Source organism: Sceloporus occidentalis, unplaced genomic scaffold (genome assembly GCF_023333645.1).
Source record: "Sceloporus occidentalis isolate IW3139 unplaced genomic scaffold, rSceOcc1.0.p SCAF_2, whole genome shotgun sequence".
NCBI classification, from domain to species: Eukaryota; Metazoa; Chordata; class Lepidosauria; order Squamata; family Phrynosomatidae; genus Sceloporus; species Sceloporus occidentalis.
The window spans coordinates 157222106-157239608 of NW_028316982.1; the positions used below are offsets into that span (position 1 = coordinate 157222106).

At 39.3% G+C, this 17503-nt stretch overlaps 2 protein-coding genes across 3 annotated transcripts in view; one reads left to right on the forward strand and one right to left on the reverse strand.

Annotated features, from left to right (window-relative positions):
• Nucleotides 1-17503, forward strand: part of UBAC2 (UBA domain containing 2) — a 100281-nt gene that overhangs the window by 45439 nt on the left and 37339 nt on the right. For both annotated transcript variants that reach the window (XM_089511211.1, XM_089511210.1), the window contains exons 5-6: nt 10243-10366; nt 13207-13254. In XM_089511211.1, the coding sequence (XP_089367337.1) occupies nt 10243-10366; nt 13207-13254 (172 nt within the window). The remainder of the gene's footprint in view (nt 1-10242; nt 10367-13206; nt 13255-17503) is intronic.
• LOC149319177 (G protein-coupled receptor 183-like) lies at nt 282-6001 on the reverse strand. The gene is made up of 3 exons (XM_089507983.1): nt 5931-6001; nt 2921-3029; nt 282-1836 (listed from the first exon to the last, which is right to left on the reverse strand). The coding sequence occupies exon 3, from the start codon at nt 1803-1805 to the stop codon at nt 750-752; it is 1056 nt and encodes a 351-aa protein (XP_089364109.1). The 5' UTR covers nt 1806-1836; nt 2921-3029; nt 5931-6001; the 3' UTR covers nt 282-749.

The window sequence follows — 17503 nt, forward strand, 5'->3', positions numbered from 1 at the left end:
CTGGACAGTTGCCACCCCCACCTTCAGAAAAGGCATCATTAGCACAGAAGATAGGATCAGTGGTGGTTGTTCTTAGTTTGCCCAGTGGGAAACACTATTAAATGGGATTAGCCCAGGGGCTATCAATAATACATACCGATAAACATTTATGATCCTAAATGGACTGTGCATGGAAAAGAAAGCAGCACCAGTTTGGAATAAGTTACTTAGCTGTTGCTCCTTGATAATATTTTGAAAGTGACATAAAACAGTCAAGATACTTTCTCCTGAAAACCCTTTATTTTCCCAATTATATGATTTCATATCATTTGCTGTCTATGAAAAAGTAAATATTATCAAATATTTCCTTTGCTATACCCCATTTTACATCTCTCAGTTGCTATGGTGCCAGCCACAGAAGTCAAGAGTGTGTGGAGACATTCAGTCTAATACTAATTTATCTTTTTGGTAGAAAACTAGTTCATAAAGTGATTCATATCTCTTGTTGGTTTATGAAGAATGAAATACAGAAATATACAGGACACTGTTATGCTCCATGATGAAAACATTATGGGGAAACATACAACATGAAAGTAAATGTTAGTTGTTGGTTTTCTTGCTGTGGCTGCTGTGGCATGTACCACATCACCCTCCAAACCTAGAATATTCACAATATTGGTTTATTGGAGGGGCTTTTGCCAATATCAGCATTTTCTGAACTCAAGATACTGGATGTATGCTTCAGATAGCATGTGCGCTTTATTGTGCTTTCACTGTCTTGGAAGGGGAGACAGCTGTGTGCTTCCAATGTCACGGGAGCTTTCATCAGCTGCTGTTTTGACAGCACTTGATACTGAAATACTTCCTTGACGTCTCAGTATTTTCATTATTGTCCTTTTGTATCCTCTGCATGCAAAGAAATAGATGAAAGGATCAAAACAGCAGTTTAAATTCATCAGGAATACAGTGTAATGGAGAGTCTTCTGGAAGAGTTGTTGATGACTGCATGGAATAATAGGAAGCACAAGTTTCTTGATCATTTGCACAATAATGGCAAGATGGTATGGTGTGAGACAGATGACAAAGACAACAATGATAAAAATAATAGTATTAATCGCCTTTTTGTTTGTTCCTGATTTTTCAGCTAGAGGATTTTCTTTTGCAGTTTGGCAAAGTTTGAAGCTAATTTTAGAGTAACAGATTAGTGTAACCCCAAGAGGAATTATATATCCAAGTAAGCAGGCACCAAGGAGGATCCAAGGAAGATGTTTGATCATTTTGTCAAAGTTTGGATATTCCATGCACGTTGTCTTACTTTCTTCTTTATTTGACATCTCATAAGTAAGTAACGGGAGAGTTTGGCCAAGTACAAAAAACCACACAAAACAGCTAATGTATGTGGCACATCTGACTCTTCTGATCTTGGTTCGTATAGGGTGGACCACAGCTACAAACCTGTCAACACTCAAACATGTCATAAAATTCACAGCTGCATAAATGTTTATGTAAAAGACAAGAGCTGTGAGCTTACACAACACTTCTCCAAATGGCCAATGAAAACCCATTGCATAATATGCTATTCTTGCAGGTAAAGCTGTAGTAAAAAGAATGTCTGACACAACAAGGTTTGTTGAGTAAATAGTGGTAGAATTCAACTTCTTTCTGTTTTTAATTATCACCATGAGTGCAAGTCCATTTCCAAGTATTCCAATTATGAAAATAATACTGTATAATGCAGGTAAAAATATACGTGCTGAATCTTTGTGTTCATATAGATCACAGGTTGTATTGTTAGCTTGATGTGATGTTGCTGAGATTGTTGCCATAGCTAGTGTATCTCCAGGAAGTTCAGGAAGTCTAGAAAACAGCAGAAGAAATGGAAACGTTTTTGATGAATACAGGCAATCATGTGTCTGTTTACATTTAACATGGTAGCTAGGCATTTTGGAAAATCTTGGTAGCTTATATTTTGTCCACCCACTTTAAAAAGTCTTCACGCAGTGCACAAAATATAATTTAAAAGCATAGTTAGCTAAATAACAGTAATAATGTTAAAACAATTATCTGTAGCAATATGCTGAGACAGTATTAAGTTAGACTGCAGTACAGATAAAGTACTGCAGTGAAATCTTGACAAATACTATGAACTGTTGCCTAAAGAGTAGTACAGTCCGTCCTCGCCTTACGCGGGGATCCGTTCCGGATCCCACCGCATAAGGCGAATTCCTCCTATGCTTGAGCCCCATTGGAAACAATGGGGCTCGTGCACGGTGGCGCGGCGGCGCGGGAGCGCGCGGGGCGCAACGGGCTCGCACACCCATTCAATTGAATGGGACGTGCTGCCCCTTCCGCCCCGCGTGCGCCCCGCGGCTTGAGCGCGTATGCTCAAGGCTGCGTATGGCGTGGGCGCACTGTAGTAATAATGCCTAGCAATACCTGGAGGAGATTCCAAGTCATAAGAAAAGGACTTCTCTCTACTAAGCAAAACTAGTCTTTGGAACAGGATCAATGATGTATTCTTAGAAATAAGTGAATGAAAAATGAGACATGAGGATTGCTAGCTTGGGAATAGCTAATAGGGCAAGACAATCCAAAAAGGAGGAAGTATTTATCATTATTTGCTCTGAGAGAGCCAGCGTGTTGTAGTTCTTTAAGCATTGGACAATGACTCTGTATACCAGAGTTCGAATTGCATTCAGCCATGAAAACCCAGTGGGTGACTTTGGGCATGTCACACTCTCTCAGCCTCAGAAGAAAACAAAGGTAACCCCCTACGAACCAATCTTCCCAAGAAAACCCAGTGATATGTTCATCTTAGGGTTGTCTTAAGTTGGAAACGAAAGCACACAACAACAGCAAACACATCATCTACATTCAGCACAGTGCCTCCTTATTTTACTAATACTTTTAAAACTTTGCCACTTGTGTACTACCACATTACCTTGTTCTTGTATTTATTATTTTTCTAGTGCAAACTTTTTCCTCCAGTAATTTCTTCACATTGCATGATTGAAGGGCATTTTGTTAGACAGCGGGATATCCTTGGTTACCTGTGTGGAGTAAGAGTAAGGAGTAAGATGTAGTGTTTATGTGTGCTTGCCTACTTTATCTAGTTTTTTTTTAATGTGTTGTCTTGTAACAGCAAGAGAAGTGGTTATGTGGCTTTCATCTTCCAGACTTACATGAAGTTCTGCACTTTGCTGTGACTAGTGTGTTCTGTAGTAAGCAATCCAAATTGCTTAACAACACTATTACATAGCTGAATTGTGGCAGTACTATTTTAAACAGGATATTGCTCCAATTTGTTGTCAAATGGTTTCTGCATTTCTTTAGCTGTCTTAGATGACAAGAGTGTATTCTTTCTCTTCTCTGAACATCCAAGACATTTCCAATGTACCTTCAAAAGCAACAGCAATCCTTGCATATTTGCTGTAAAGTCTTACTGTGTTCAGTAGGTCTAGAACACCATGTGTATAGCCAGGCTGCAGTCCTTTGCATGCTATTCCTAGAGTAAGCCCCACAGAACATAGTAGAAGTTCCTTATCAGTAGACATGCATAGGATGTACTGCTCCATATTATAGAGGAATTTGACTGCAAGAACAAAAAGGAACATAGCTTGGGAAAGAAAACTAGAAAAAGGACAACAGATGCAGAAAAGAGGAAGGAAGAGACTTTTCTGACACAACTCCTACCGTTGTTTTTTTTTAAATTTCAAGTGTCAGGAACCTTCTAATAGGAACCATGGTTAGCTACCACTGCTCCTCCAGATTTTGTGTTAGATAGATTTTAAAAGACTAGGTACAGTTGGCCTTCTGTGTCCATGAATTTTTTTATCCACATTCAACCATCCATGGCTTGAAAACATACAAAAATAATACAAATTCCCAAAAGCAAGCCCTGATTTTGCAATTTTATATAATGATCACCATTTCATTATGCCATTGTATTTAGTGGGACTTGCTCATCCACAGCCACTGGGGATCCTGGAACCAAACTCCAGCAGATACCAAGGGCCTACTGTACAATAGAGGAAATGCACTGGCATTTTAACATTTCAGAAATAGATTGCACAAAAGAGCTCTGTCAAAATGTCAAAAGATTATGCATGAAATAGAAAATTTATAAACACAAATCCATGTGACATTATTGCAAAAGTGAGGATGATAGGATAGGACCCAAAGGTGGGGAACCTTTGGATCTCCAGATTTTTAAGATTTCGGTTTGCAAGTTCCCTACCAAGCACAGGGTATATGAGAGTTGTGGTCCAGATTATCTGGAAGGCCAAATGTTCCCCACCCTCAGTTGAGTGTATATTTATTTTATGTGGAAGCAGTTGGTGATATATGCCTTCATGTTGTATTAAAGTGTATGGGCTGTGAAGAACTAGTTCTATGACCTGCTGACATGAATCCAGAGAGCTCACTTAGGTGCCAAAATGAGTACTTGCATGCATTAAACATTATTCAGTGAGAAACTCTATTGAGTTATTTTGGTAAACATAAAAATAATATGTATAATTTATCACTTTTATCTTTTTGAACTAATGTAGTTTTCTGACCTAGATCTGAAACACACTGTAAAAATAGTCCAGTTTGAGACCGCTTTACCTGCCCTGCTCAATACCAAGGAATTCTAGAAACTCTAGTTTTGTGAAACATTTAGTCTTCGCTGTCAGAGAGCTCTGGTGCCACAATAAACTACAATTCACAGGATTCCCTGAACTGAGCTAGGGCAGTTAAAGTGGTGTCAAACTGGATTATTTCTGCAGTGTGTTTTGGACCTTGTTTGCATGGAAATACTGGTCAATGTTAATAAGTAAACCATTACCCCAACATTTCCATATTGGTCCATTAAGATAAGACTTGGCTATTGAAGAGATTTCAGGCAAACTCTATACCCTGTTTAAGTGAAAGGCAGACTGTTTTTAAGTTTTATTAGGTATAATTTTAAGTTTTATTAGAAAAGAGGACAGCTACTAAGTCTACCCTATGCATATTTACTCATCCTTAAGACCATTGAAAACACTGGTTTTCTTCTGTATAAATAGAATACAGTTGCACAATTTGAAAATGGTTAAAACACTGTAACAAAGTGTAGTATGTTAATCTGCCAAAAATTATTTTTTAAACCACTGACAATGTTAATTTTTTTGGGTAGGGTTTGTATTAGTTTAGCATAGAGGATAGCAAATTATGAAAACATATTTAGCAAATCACTAGGACTGCAATCCTATGCACACTTGTTTGGGAATAAGATCCATTGAACTCAGCAGAACTGACTTGTCAGTAAACTTCTGAGTAAACTTAAGCTTGGACTCTCTCTCTATATATATATATATTCTGATTAAAGTGGAAGGACAGAGCATATAAAAAAACTTTCTAATGTTTGAATACAACAATGCAAGGAAAGCTGTTTTAGTTAAAGGGAATAAAATTCCATGAAATAAAAAAGAGTTTGGAAGAAAATGTTTGTTAAAAGTAGAATTTAAAGTTTATATTATCACATATTTAAACATCAACAGTAATTAAAGAATAGTTTAATAAACATTGTAAACACTTGTCCTTTATCCTATAAATACCTGTCTTGACTCAGAATGCAATTTTTAAAATATTTTTCCAGTACAGCATGCGAGATGAATTAGGGCTTTGCCAAATGATGTATTTTGTTTTAAAAAATAATACTGATGTTAATCCTCTCAGAATTAGTTTTTTAAAAAATTAGAACAAATATTTACTTTAAGCATACCCTTTTCCTTCTGATTGCATCCCTCTCAACTAAATAATATAAATTATGCTGATAGATTCTGTTGCACAACAGTTGACTGTGATCCTGATCTCTGCTACTGTTTATTACTGCTGCATGAGAAATATTCTTAAGTTATTTGTTGACACCTTATAACTATTAAATGCCTTTGTCCAAGGGACTAAAAGGTAATACCATCAATACTCACGTAATTGTAGTTCATGAAATCTTCCCTGTTGTGTTTGTATTTGCCACACATTTCATATGTAACTGTTTCCCCTTTGTATGCTGTTCTTAAGAATGATTAGGTCAGAGTACCCTTTTATGGCGTTGATGGCATTTCCCCTCCCTATAGCTGAAGTATACCTCAAAAAAAAAATGTGGGAAGTGAGAACAACTATTCATTTCACTTTTTTCATGATTCTTTTTGTGTGTTAAAGACTTGTCTTTAAAAATATGTATATTGTAGCTTTTGTAGAACAAAATCTTGCTTCACAACCTGTGTTCTTTTAAATGATAAAATGACAAGTTGTGGTATTCCATGAAAGTAAGTTCAAATTTATAATATTTTATACAACTTTACACATCTTTGTTAGCCTTATCATACATGAGCTGCCAACGGCGTTGCTCAGTGATGCAAGTATCATAAATTCTTTATCTGCTGCAAGGGAGGCAGAACCTTCCTACCTCCATCCTACCATGCATGAAGCATTTTAATAACATGCAATAATTAGAATTCTCATTGTGATCTGAAAACTCTCCACAACTCAAGGCTCATCTAAATGGGCCAAATAAAATGGTCTCATCCTGTTTTCACAGGAACCTGTCTTCACAATGCAGGGCCAAACCTCAATTCAAATGCAGACTATCTTCACAACATAAGGCCAGTTCTTCACCAGATCTGCCATATCCCACCCTTAAACTGTTTTTTTAACTTGCCTTTTTTTCTCCAGATTTTTGAGGAAAACTCAGAGAACTCTGCAGCAGTGTTGGGCAGCTGTGTACACACATGTTCCTGGTCTGTTGCTCAGCACCACCCCTGCTGGTGCAAGCCTCTCCCTCTGGGGTCACAGTAAGGTACCCAACCAAGTGATTGAGACTTGGTGCCTGATTTCTGACATCAAACAGAGTAGCTTGTGCCAGCAGTGGTGGTGCCAAGCAACACATCAGGGATATATGTATAGACAGATGCCAGTATTGCTAAAGAGTGCAGAAGTAATGGAAGGAATCAAAGGCAGCTCCAAGGCCAGAATACCCTGGCAGCAGCCTGGAGTATTCTGGCTGGTGTAGATGAGCTCCCAGACACTGTAAATCTGTTTTTCCTTGTACGTGATGGTTAAAGCAAGATATTTGCACCCTGACAAACTGGGTAGACACATTAACATTTGACCTCTTACATCTAACTCTGCCCATAGTAGCACTGAGGTGTTGTCCACACAGACCAAAATGTTCCCTCCATCCTTGTGTTATCCAGTTCAGAAAACACAAGTCAAAACCTTGGGGGCAGGATTGGGCCCGATATTGGCAGACCGGATGTAAATCTAATGGATCTCGCCTGATCACAGGGTAAATGGCAATTACCCTGGGGTAATTTGACTCCTTTTTTGCTCCAGAGTTTCCTGGAAACTCCATGGTCCTTACTTTGCCATGCCATTGTTCTTATTCATATCCACTAGCCCAGTTGCCTTGTCTGATGTGGAGACGGGATGCCTGGACACGTGGATGCAGCCTGCCCCTCATTATCGCATCACATCTGGTGATGGGCTCCTGAGTAAGAACAATGGTACAGCAAGGTAGCAGGTCCCAGGTCAGTGTAGGAACACTGTGTAAACACCCACCCATCTCCATGCCAAGCCAGGGACCAACTGGGGCCAGGAGAACATGAGCTCATTCTGTGCTGTCCTGGCCCATCTGCTCAGCCCTGAGAGTAGCTGGTGTGGTATAATTGACTCTTTATTCTAATGCAGCAAATTGTGGAGTTGTGTAGAGGTAAGATCCCTCATTCATTTTAAAACATGATATCAGAGAATAAAATCAGTCAAAACATTACTTATTGTACACTAAAAGGAATTAATATCCATAAGGTTTATCAATATTTTGTTTATGCAAAACTAAGATTTATGTCCCATTTAAATGTGCAGTTCTCTGAGACAGGCAGAATTTTTTAAGAAGAAACCCTAGTCTGACAATAAGATAAAATCAAACTTCATATGGGATTCTATGGCAAAGAATGAGGAAACTGAAGTTTGCTTGCATTTCTGAAAGGTTATATTGTCTGTATAAACCTGTGAGACTATAAAAATAGTCCATATTGGAGGAAATTGCCCAGGGGATCTACAAACCTAATTTCCCTGAAACATCTCTATGTGGGGGTGAGGTGGGGGAATTTTACATGAGTAAATTCCACAGTAACTGCAGTTCTTAATCCACAAACATTGTAAATACAATACTGTCCACAGTCAGATTTGTTTAGTCACTCAGTAGAGTTAATCAGCCCTTGCATGCAAGCATACTTATATAACTTCTTTATGGGCTAAATTTTCATTGGTACTTTCAATGCAGAAAATATTAGTAATGCTTCATTAAACTATATGTTCTAGTGTTTATGGAAACTTGTTAGTACAGTGGTACTCAAACTTTTTACCCTTGGGAACCCACTTTACATCTACATACAGACATTGTGTGTCTCCCCCCCCCCCAACTCAGTGTAATATATGAATAAAATACTTTATTTAGTATATGTAGTTTCATTTGCACATTTATGCATATTCATATTTTAATGTTTTATAAGGAAATAACAGGTCATATCAAAATCCATAATTTTTGTCCAAAAACCTACCCTAGACTTATACATGACGTCAGCTTATAGTTGAGTGTATACGGTAATTACTTCAGCCTCAGGCCACATCTGCAAGGGAAAGTACACAAGTATTTTCTGGCTCAGAGAGGTTTCCCACAAGACAATTGTTACAGTAGGAATATCCCCACAGAGCAGTTTCACCAGGGAATGGAGAGCCACAACCGAGTACTTGACTTTTGTTATTTGTAGTTCCATTCTTGCAGTAACTAATGACTTTTCATAATTTGTTATTGTTCTTGATTACTTTTTAACAATTATAATGGGTGGGAATATACAGCCCTCAAAATATTTTTAACCAGCAACTCTGATCAGTCCTTGCCAGCATAGCTAGGGGAAGCTGGTAATAGCAATTAGACTCTAGCCCAGTGATGGTGAACCTTTTAGAGGCCGAGTGCCCAAACTGCAACCCAAAAGCCACTTATTTATTGCAAAGTGCCATGTCCCTCTGGCTTTCTAGTAACAAACTGTGGCAAACTCTATGCTGGGGCGATGGCACATGTGCCCACAGAGAGGGCTCTGAGTGCCACCTCTGGCACGCGTGCCATAGGTTCGCCATCACTGCTCTAGACTGTTATTTTTTAGACAGTTTTGCAGTAACTGGTAACTCTTTCAATGGAAGTTAAGAAAATATGTTTACTACTTATAAAGTATATGCACATCTGCAGAATGATTTTTGTTTTTTAAACTATGGCAAGATCCCATCCAGATACGCTGGCATGTTAAGTTTTCATTGGTCATAGCTATGTTTTTGTTGTGCCTGGCCACACCTCTATAGTTTGGTTCAAGCACTTTGGAATGAACAAAGGACACACTATGAGCACTCATTAGGCAGTTGGAAGAACAGATTAATCTGTGAATTTAAGCTTGCTTAAAAAGCGAGTGGGTTTGACTTTAAACACCTTTAAAAATTGTTTTGTCCTTTTGTGCTAAGATTGCACCAACCAATAGCACTCTTTTTGTGTTACTGTTCCCAGAGTTCTTAAATGAGAGATGTTGGAATCTTGATATGTTAGGATTTGAGCACTTCAATTTTTGAGTCTCATATCATTTTTTTTCTTGCTGCTTCTCAACTGGATTTTGAAAAAAACAGCATCATTCCAGGGAAAGTGTTTTACTATTTACCTTAAAATTACTATCATTTTTGTATTAAAGTTTATCTCTTTTGGCTAAGTTACAGTATATGTTTTTCTAAATAACCTATGCCTGAAAGCTTATTATCCTAGCTTCCATATCTTGTCCATACTGCAGAATGACTATACCCAAGAAAATCGCACTGGACAAAAGAGATAAAAAAATACTACACCCTTACCATGCTGGATGGGCATGGTAAGTGTGGCCCTAGTTCTCCAGACCTTATCCCATGGTTGCAGAAGCTTTACATAATGATGGTCCACCGGGTCCAGTGGGTGTCATAGATGGGAGGTATGTGCCTCTCTGAGGAGATTGCTGTCATGTGCTTTCTCCTAGTATACATTCTAGCTTGAAAGAAGGCATTTATTTCAGGCTTACAGTTTTGGTTTAAAATAGGCATAGTATTTTAATATGTTAAAAGGCAGGGAAATACATTTGCTTCGTTCAAAATTAGTCAGGAAAGAGAGACTAAGATATCTGTAAGCATTCTATTTACACCCGATTTTTGCATTGTATTTTGTCTCAACAGCTTGGGTCCTGTATTTGCTCTTTTTGTACCATTTTATTGCTCCATTCCAAGAGTACAAGTGACACAAATTCTGGGCCAATTTTCCATCACGAACAAGACACTGGTGTATATATTGGGTTTGCAGGTACAGTATGTGTTGATTTGTTTACTTTTCAACTACTTCAATTAATTTTGTAGTATCTTCCATTTGCCCACTTTGTTTTCCAGTGCCTGTAGCATGATATCCCATGTTTCCATATATTTAGTCTTAAAACATAAAACAAAAATTAGAAATGGAAGCTTTACAATAAAAGCTACAGTGTATACTGCTGTACAGTGGATCTGTGATTGGCATTGGATGTAAGCAATTCCTACACCCAGACATACCTACATATTAACAGATGTGGAAAAGAGAACACAGTAAGTGGACATGGTTTCTCCTACTTTCATATCTGGCAGTGGAGAAGCCTTTTTATTGTTTAACTTTGTAGAAATGTCTTTAATTTTGGTGAGGTGCTTGTCACTGTGACACATCAGAAGTATAGGGCATTTTCAAAGTTTTCATGAAACCGGAATCTACTGGGGCTCCGGGACTTAAACTGAAAACTTAGGAACTGAGACCTACCAGTTGGGCTAGACCTGCTATAAATACTAGGATCCTAACTGCTGTCTTTTGTATGTTAAACAAACTAGTGAATTTGGCTTCTGATACATTTCAGGATCCAGTTCAGGTTGCTAATTTCAGCAATTTTGAGGGACAGAATGCCCTAACCACGATTGTGTTTGAGTGTAATCACCACCCATGGCATTTTGTAAAATCCGTTAGTTTGATTAATCATTTTTCCTCTTATGACTGAAGTGATAACTGCTAACATTTGGCTAGATAATTATCTTAAATTCAGTTTCTTTTGCTTTACTTTCCCTTCTTATCACTGCTGGGTAAGACAGCCGTTAAACATTCATCATGGTTATCTGTGAATCTGAGAACAATAGTGATACTAAATTATGAGCATTTGATTTTTCTCTTGCAGACAAAATAACTATCTTGCATATGACACAAGTTCAATTGTTTGCCAATCTGTGATTTAAAAAAAAAAAAACCACTGGAGAAAATATTACTGACCCTGACTGAAAAGTGATAAAAAATGATAAAAGAGCTGTAGAAACACACACACTCTATAGGATAATTTACAAAGGAGTTATAAATTCTTCCTGGATACATTGTTGGCTAGCCTGAATAATTCAGCTATAATTGGAAACTGACAGTTTTTAATGTATTTGTTTCTTTCATTTTGGATTTTGTTGTTGTTGTTGTTGTTTGAGGAAGGGGGAATGAATATGTAAGATTTCAGATTATTACCCAGGCCTACTTTTCCTGCAACTCTGCACTTCAGGTGAGTCCCAATGCTGAGAGAAAAGAGGGATATAAATAAACACATACACACACACACTGTTCCCCTCCCGCTGGACCTAGGTGCAGTTTTACTTTTTTATTATTAATCATGTCTTCACTTTATAAATAATAGTGGTGGTGAAGATGTCCTTTTCCACATGATTTATTTAAATAGTTTCTAGGTAGTATAGATATTAATCATTTCTACTCAGCTGTTTGACTTGGCTTTGCAATTGACCTTATTTTTGGGATTAAAAAATGTACAGCTGTTTATTAGAAGAAATCTTTCATTAACAGATTGTGGAGAATAAAAATTGTGTTGAAATTGATTATATTCCATACCGTGAAAATTTCCACAAGTAGTGCATGTTTTTATTGATCACACTTCATTTCTATATCCAACTGAACTTAAACTACACATCTTCATCACTACAGTTGCACATAATGAGACTCTTTTTGTGCAGTTGCTTGTTCTTTCTCTCACCAGAGGGTTTTTCCTCTGATTGTGCTCTGGATTTGTTGCTTGTTCTAGAGCAGTGATGGCGAACCTTTTAGAGACCGAGTGCCCAAACTCAGTGGTGTTCCTGCACCAGGTGTCACCTGGTGCCAGGTCACAGGGCTTCTGGGGGTGGGGCTTCCAAGGGCGGGACTTTTCCCAGCTTTCCAGGATGGGAGGAGTGGAGAAACAGAGCCCTCCTTTCCTTCATCCCTTCTACCTTGGAAAGGCTTTCCCCTGGCATTTCCAGGATTGGAGGGGTGGAGAAACAGAACCCTCCTTTCCTTCACCCCTCCCACCCTGGAAGGGCTTTCCATCAGTATTTCCAGGATGAGACAGGTCGAGAAATGGAGTGCTCCTTTCCCTTTGCTCCTCCTTGCCTCTGCCATGACGGAGGTGATGAATGAATGAATGAATGAATGAGACTTTATTTATATACCGCCGTTCCTTCGATCACGGCGGTTTACAACATAGTAAAATACAAATTGTAACAGCAACAATCCCCCCATGTTAAAACAGTACAATACATCATTAAAAAACCATCATTCAATCATAATAATTAAAACCAGTAAAAAACAGTAAACATTCAATAAAAACATTCACAAAACATAGGAGAAGATAACAATTAGGACATGTGGGGGAAAGCTTGGCGGAAGAGATAAGTCTTAAGATTTTTCTTGAAAGACTCAAGGGAGGGGGCCAAGCGGAGCTCGTCAGGAAGAGAGTTCCAAGTCTGGGGGGCCAAAACAGAAAAGGCCCTATGCGCGGACACTGTGTATCTAACCTTAGGAACTCTCAGAAGTTGTCTCCCTCCTGACCTGAGAGTGCGGGGCGGATTATATGGGGAGAGGCGGTCCTCCAAGTACTCTGGACCCAAGCCATTTGATGACGCGCATGCCCTCAGAAAGGGTTCTGCATGCCCTCTTTAGCATGCGTGCCACAGGTTCACCAACCATGGTTCTAGAGCCTTCTGTTTTCCTCAGTTTCTCTACCCATGCATATCTGCCTAGGATGATGAGTTATTGTTGTTGACAGAAATAGTCAAATGATCGTACAACCAAAGTTACATTGTACATTACAATTTTTTATCTTGTAGCTTTTAACTTCTGGAACTTACATCTGGATTGTAGCTTTAAGTGGGCTGGTAAGTAGACTTATTTATTATTACACAGGTTTTCATTAAGATAAGGTTCAAAACACCTAGATACATTTCTTTCCTCATTTAATATTTACAGAAGTTCACTTTTTATTTTAATACTTACTAAAATGTGCCTTTCTTTTTCATTTGTTGTGTATGCCTCTTACTTAAAGTACTGGTTTCATACTATTCATAGGCATTAAAAGCTCTTATACAAAAATGTTTTTGTTGTCACAACCTGCAGTTGATATGCAATTTGTAGTGGTGTCACTAATATATTAGTTAGCACTAAGATGTTTAACCTTAAAAAAAAAACCCTGGTACATAGGTAATATACTGAACTGTAATTTTTTTAAAAAATATTACAGTACTAGCAATGTGTTCTAAAAGTACTGGAGAGTGCACATAATTACCTAGAAGGGAGGAGGAAATAATGAAATAGTAAGATGTGTTTCTGAGGATGCCAAGACAATGTTGTAAATAAGAGAGTAGTGGAACTGCTCAGAAGAAACTAGCCATATTCCCTGTTTCAGTTCAGCACTGAATGGAATACTAGACTTTTTGAATACTAGACCTCTGTGGGTGTTACATATACCACATTTGGATGTAAAACTAAACCATTTGTTGGTTTGCTTATAAAAAACTGTTTTGTTTATTTAGCTGAACTCAGCTGGATTGATTAATCATAGGCGGGATACAGACCGCTCCTTTGGGGCAGTCTGCACTCGCCCCTTTCCCTGACGGATCGGGGCCTGAACTGCCACAGCGGCAGCCCCAGAGGCCCTGATCCGCCGCTTTTCCAGACCTCGGGCTTTCCCACGGCCTGGAAAGGGATGTCTTTGGGGCGTCATGCCCCATGGACACCCTAACAGCAGCGGGGAGACAGATTCTCTTCATTATTGCTGGCGCGGTGTGAAAAGAGCTCTGTTTTGGAGCTCCTTTTGGCGCTCCTTTTGGCGCTGCTGAAAGGGCGCCACAGGCGCCCTGCAGCAGCACCAGGACATAACAGCCGTGCCGTGCCGTTTGGACGCGGCACGCCCATTACATCAAAATGGTGGCACCCATGTAGACAGGGCGCCGCCATTTTGATGTACTGAGTACATCCTAGGGTTAGGGAGCATCTGAAAAGGACGCTCCCGGGCAACCCTAGCACATACTCAGTACGTGCTTAATGGCCTGTTTGTACAGGGCCATAGTTGCATTGGGATCAACAAACCTGGATCTAAAAATATGGTTCGAAGATGATTTGAGAAATCCATTCTTACACTAACAATGGCTAAGCATTTATGTTCTGTCCCTCATTTCTGCAGCTTGGTGGAAAGAGGACAAATAAGAGTTGGACAGCTTGCCAATCCTTGAGCAACATATAAGGTTTTGGTATAGCAGCTGAGATGAGGGGCCTCATTACCCTTAAGACACCAATATTCAAGCAGGGTCACTTCTGGACTGTACTTGGATGGGAGACCACCAGCAAATTCCATGTTCTGTAAACTATATTTCAGAAGAAGGAACTGGGAAAACCACCTCTTAAAGTGGATAAAAGTGGGATTTTACTTTATCCTAACCAGTTGTAGCTGTGTGTGCCTACCTACAACAGGGAATGTAAACAGCAGCTCCCTCTAGAATTGGTTGCTGTATGCAGAAAATGCAAAAGGGAAGAACAGATAGGCCTGCCTTACTAGCTCCTTCGAGTATGTTAGAGGAGGAGGAGGAGGAGGAGGAGGAGGAGGAGGAGGAAGATAGAAACACTGGTACATGCGTTGGTAACCTCTCGGCTCAACTTCTGTAACGCATTCTACGTGGGGCTACCTTTATGTCAAGTTCGGAAACTTCAGTTGGTACAGAATATGGCAGCCAGGCCGGTTACTAGCATACCTAGATCTGCCCACATCACACCAGTTTTAAAATCCCTTCACTGGCTGCCTATTAGTTTCCGGGCAAGGTACAAAGTGTTGGATTTAACCTTTAAAGCCTTGCATGGCTTGGGTACTGACTTTTTGCTGAAGTGCCTTCTCCCATATCATCCTCCCCACACTCTTTGTTCCACTGGGAAGAATCTGCTTCAACTGAAGAAGACTAGACTTTCTGCAGTGACCCAGCGATGCCTTTCAGCAGCCGCTCCTAGGCTCTGGAACGACCTGCCGGACGAGATCCGTCAGATTACCACCTTGGAAACCTTTTAGGAGGCTATTAAGACGGATCTCTTCTGGAAGGCCTTTCCAGACTAGAACATCTTTGTCTCCCTCCCCTCTTTTTCCCCCCTCCCATTATCCTCCATCTTTATCCTTTACTCTACCTGGACTCCTCTTGAAAATTTTTTACTTCATTTTAATTTTTATTTTACACTAATGTTTTTTTAACCTTTCTTCTTGGTTTAATCTCTTTTTAGTGTTTAATTATGTTTTTATGATGGGGGAGAGATGGAGATCTTGGAATTTTTATTGCATTTCTCTTTTAACTGTATGCTGTTTTACTTCTGTAATCTACTTGGATTCCTCGAGATTAAGTGGAATAATAATAATAATAATAATAATAATAATAATAATAATAAAAAAAAAAAATAAGTCTGGCCACCAAACCAGAAATTATAAGAAAGGTGGATGCTGGTAAAATAAAAAAGTGTTCTTGGCTTGCAATGGTAACACTGCATTTTGGAAAAAGCTTCTATTTTATCTTTAGAAGGCTGGAACTTTTTTTGTTTACTTATGCAAGACCTACCACACCTGGTTGTTTCATTTCAAATGTGCATATTGTAATTTTTGGATAAAAAGTTTGTAGAACCTTATTGAACCGTTCTTCTTTTTTGTAGGGTAGGAACTTATCCCTATTCTTTCTATGTTATTTTCTGTGTCTGGCATCAAAGTTTCTGTTAAAGTAATGCCCGGGGACACATCTACTTTGTTAACTGAGGTTACCACATAGCACACTGTAATCCAGTGTTCCCCAAACTGTTTCAGGCTACCCCCCCCCCCTTTTCATCTTGGCTTACAACCCTAGTGCCCCCCTTGCCTATTTCTTGATACTAAGTCTACTGTTCTACTACAAATTCAAAACAAACAATGTCAGTTGCTGCTCCCTTTGCACCCGGTCACCATGTGAGCAGTAACTGAACAGCTGGTTGAACAGTGACTAAGAAGCCTCTTGTTCATCCCAGCTTTGTAACAAAAGTGAGCATGGGTAAGAGGCTTGTCCATCACTGTTTGACCAGCTGTTCGGTTGCTGCTTCCAAACTGACTAGGAGAAGGGAAAAGCTTCTGTCCTGCAAGGAGAGACTGTCTGTCCAAGAGAGGCAAAGGACTCTTTCAAAAAATTGACCCCGGATATTTGTACCTCTCCTTCCCCAGAGACATCCCTTCCCCACAGAGCTTTGAGTTGTCGTTCCTTCCATACAAATACTCTTTCTTCTGCTATCTCTTCTCTTGGCCTGTCTGATGAAAACAAGCAGGACCAGCAATGCAGCTCTAACCTACCAGTCAAGTCCTGGCAAAACTTAATTAGGGTCCCAGATGTGAAAGCTCTTTTTTTGTCTCCACTTCTCCCCCATCACCACCTGATCTAACTTCTTGTTCCAGTCAGTCTGTGGGAGTGAGCTTGTGCAGGCTGGCAAAGAGCGGGAGACAACACCACATGAAGTCATCAACAAGGCTGTGCAGTGGTTTTAAGGCACCCCAAAAAGAGACATTTCATGCAATCATCATCCCTACCTTGGTCCTAAAGGCTGTTGGTTCCTCTTGTCTTTCTTGCATGCAGTTCTTTGACTGTTGGCCCCCTTGCTATCTCCTTTTTCCTCAGCATCCCCCTTCCCTCTTTATAATACCCAAGGAGTGTTACCATTCACTCTGGGGATCACTGCTGTAATCAAAAATACATCTTTTGATGTCAAGTTGCCTTTTCTTAGTATCTCAGAATTATATTTCTCCAGAAAGTGCAGATACCATTGCAGTGGGTCCACTAAATGGACAAATATTTGGCTTCTCTACAGCAGTTGAGACAGCTGTCCCATGGGCACTACATATTTCAGTTTCAGTGAATTCAGTCAGTGTTACATTTTGGCTTTGGCTGTTGGACCTTTTAATAACTATAAAATGTGCTACTTAGTTTCATTGCTGTCATTCTAGGAAATGTTTTCTGTACCCATTTATGTATTTTTCCAGATCACATGGGCAAGTTTTTCCTTTTTCTGGTCAGTGAAGAAGAAAATCATAAAATCAGTATTGCATTGTAGTTTAAAACAAAGAATGACACTTCTTGGTGT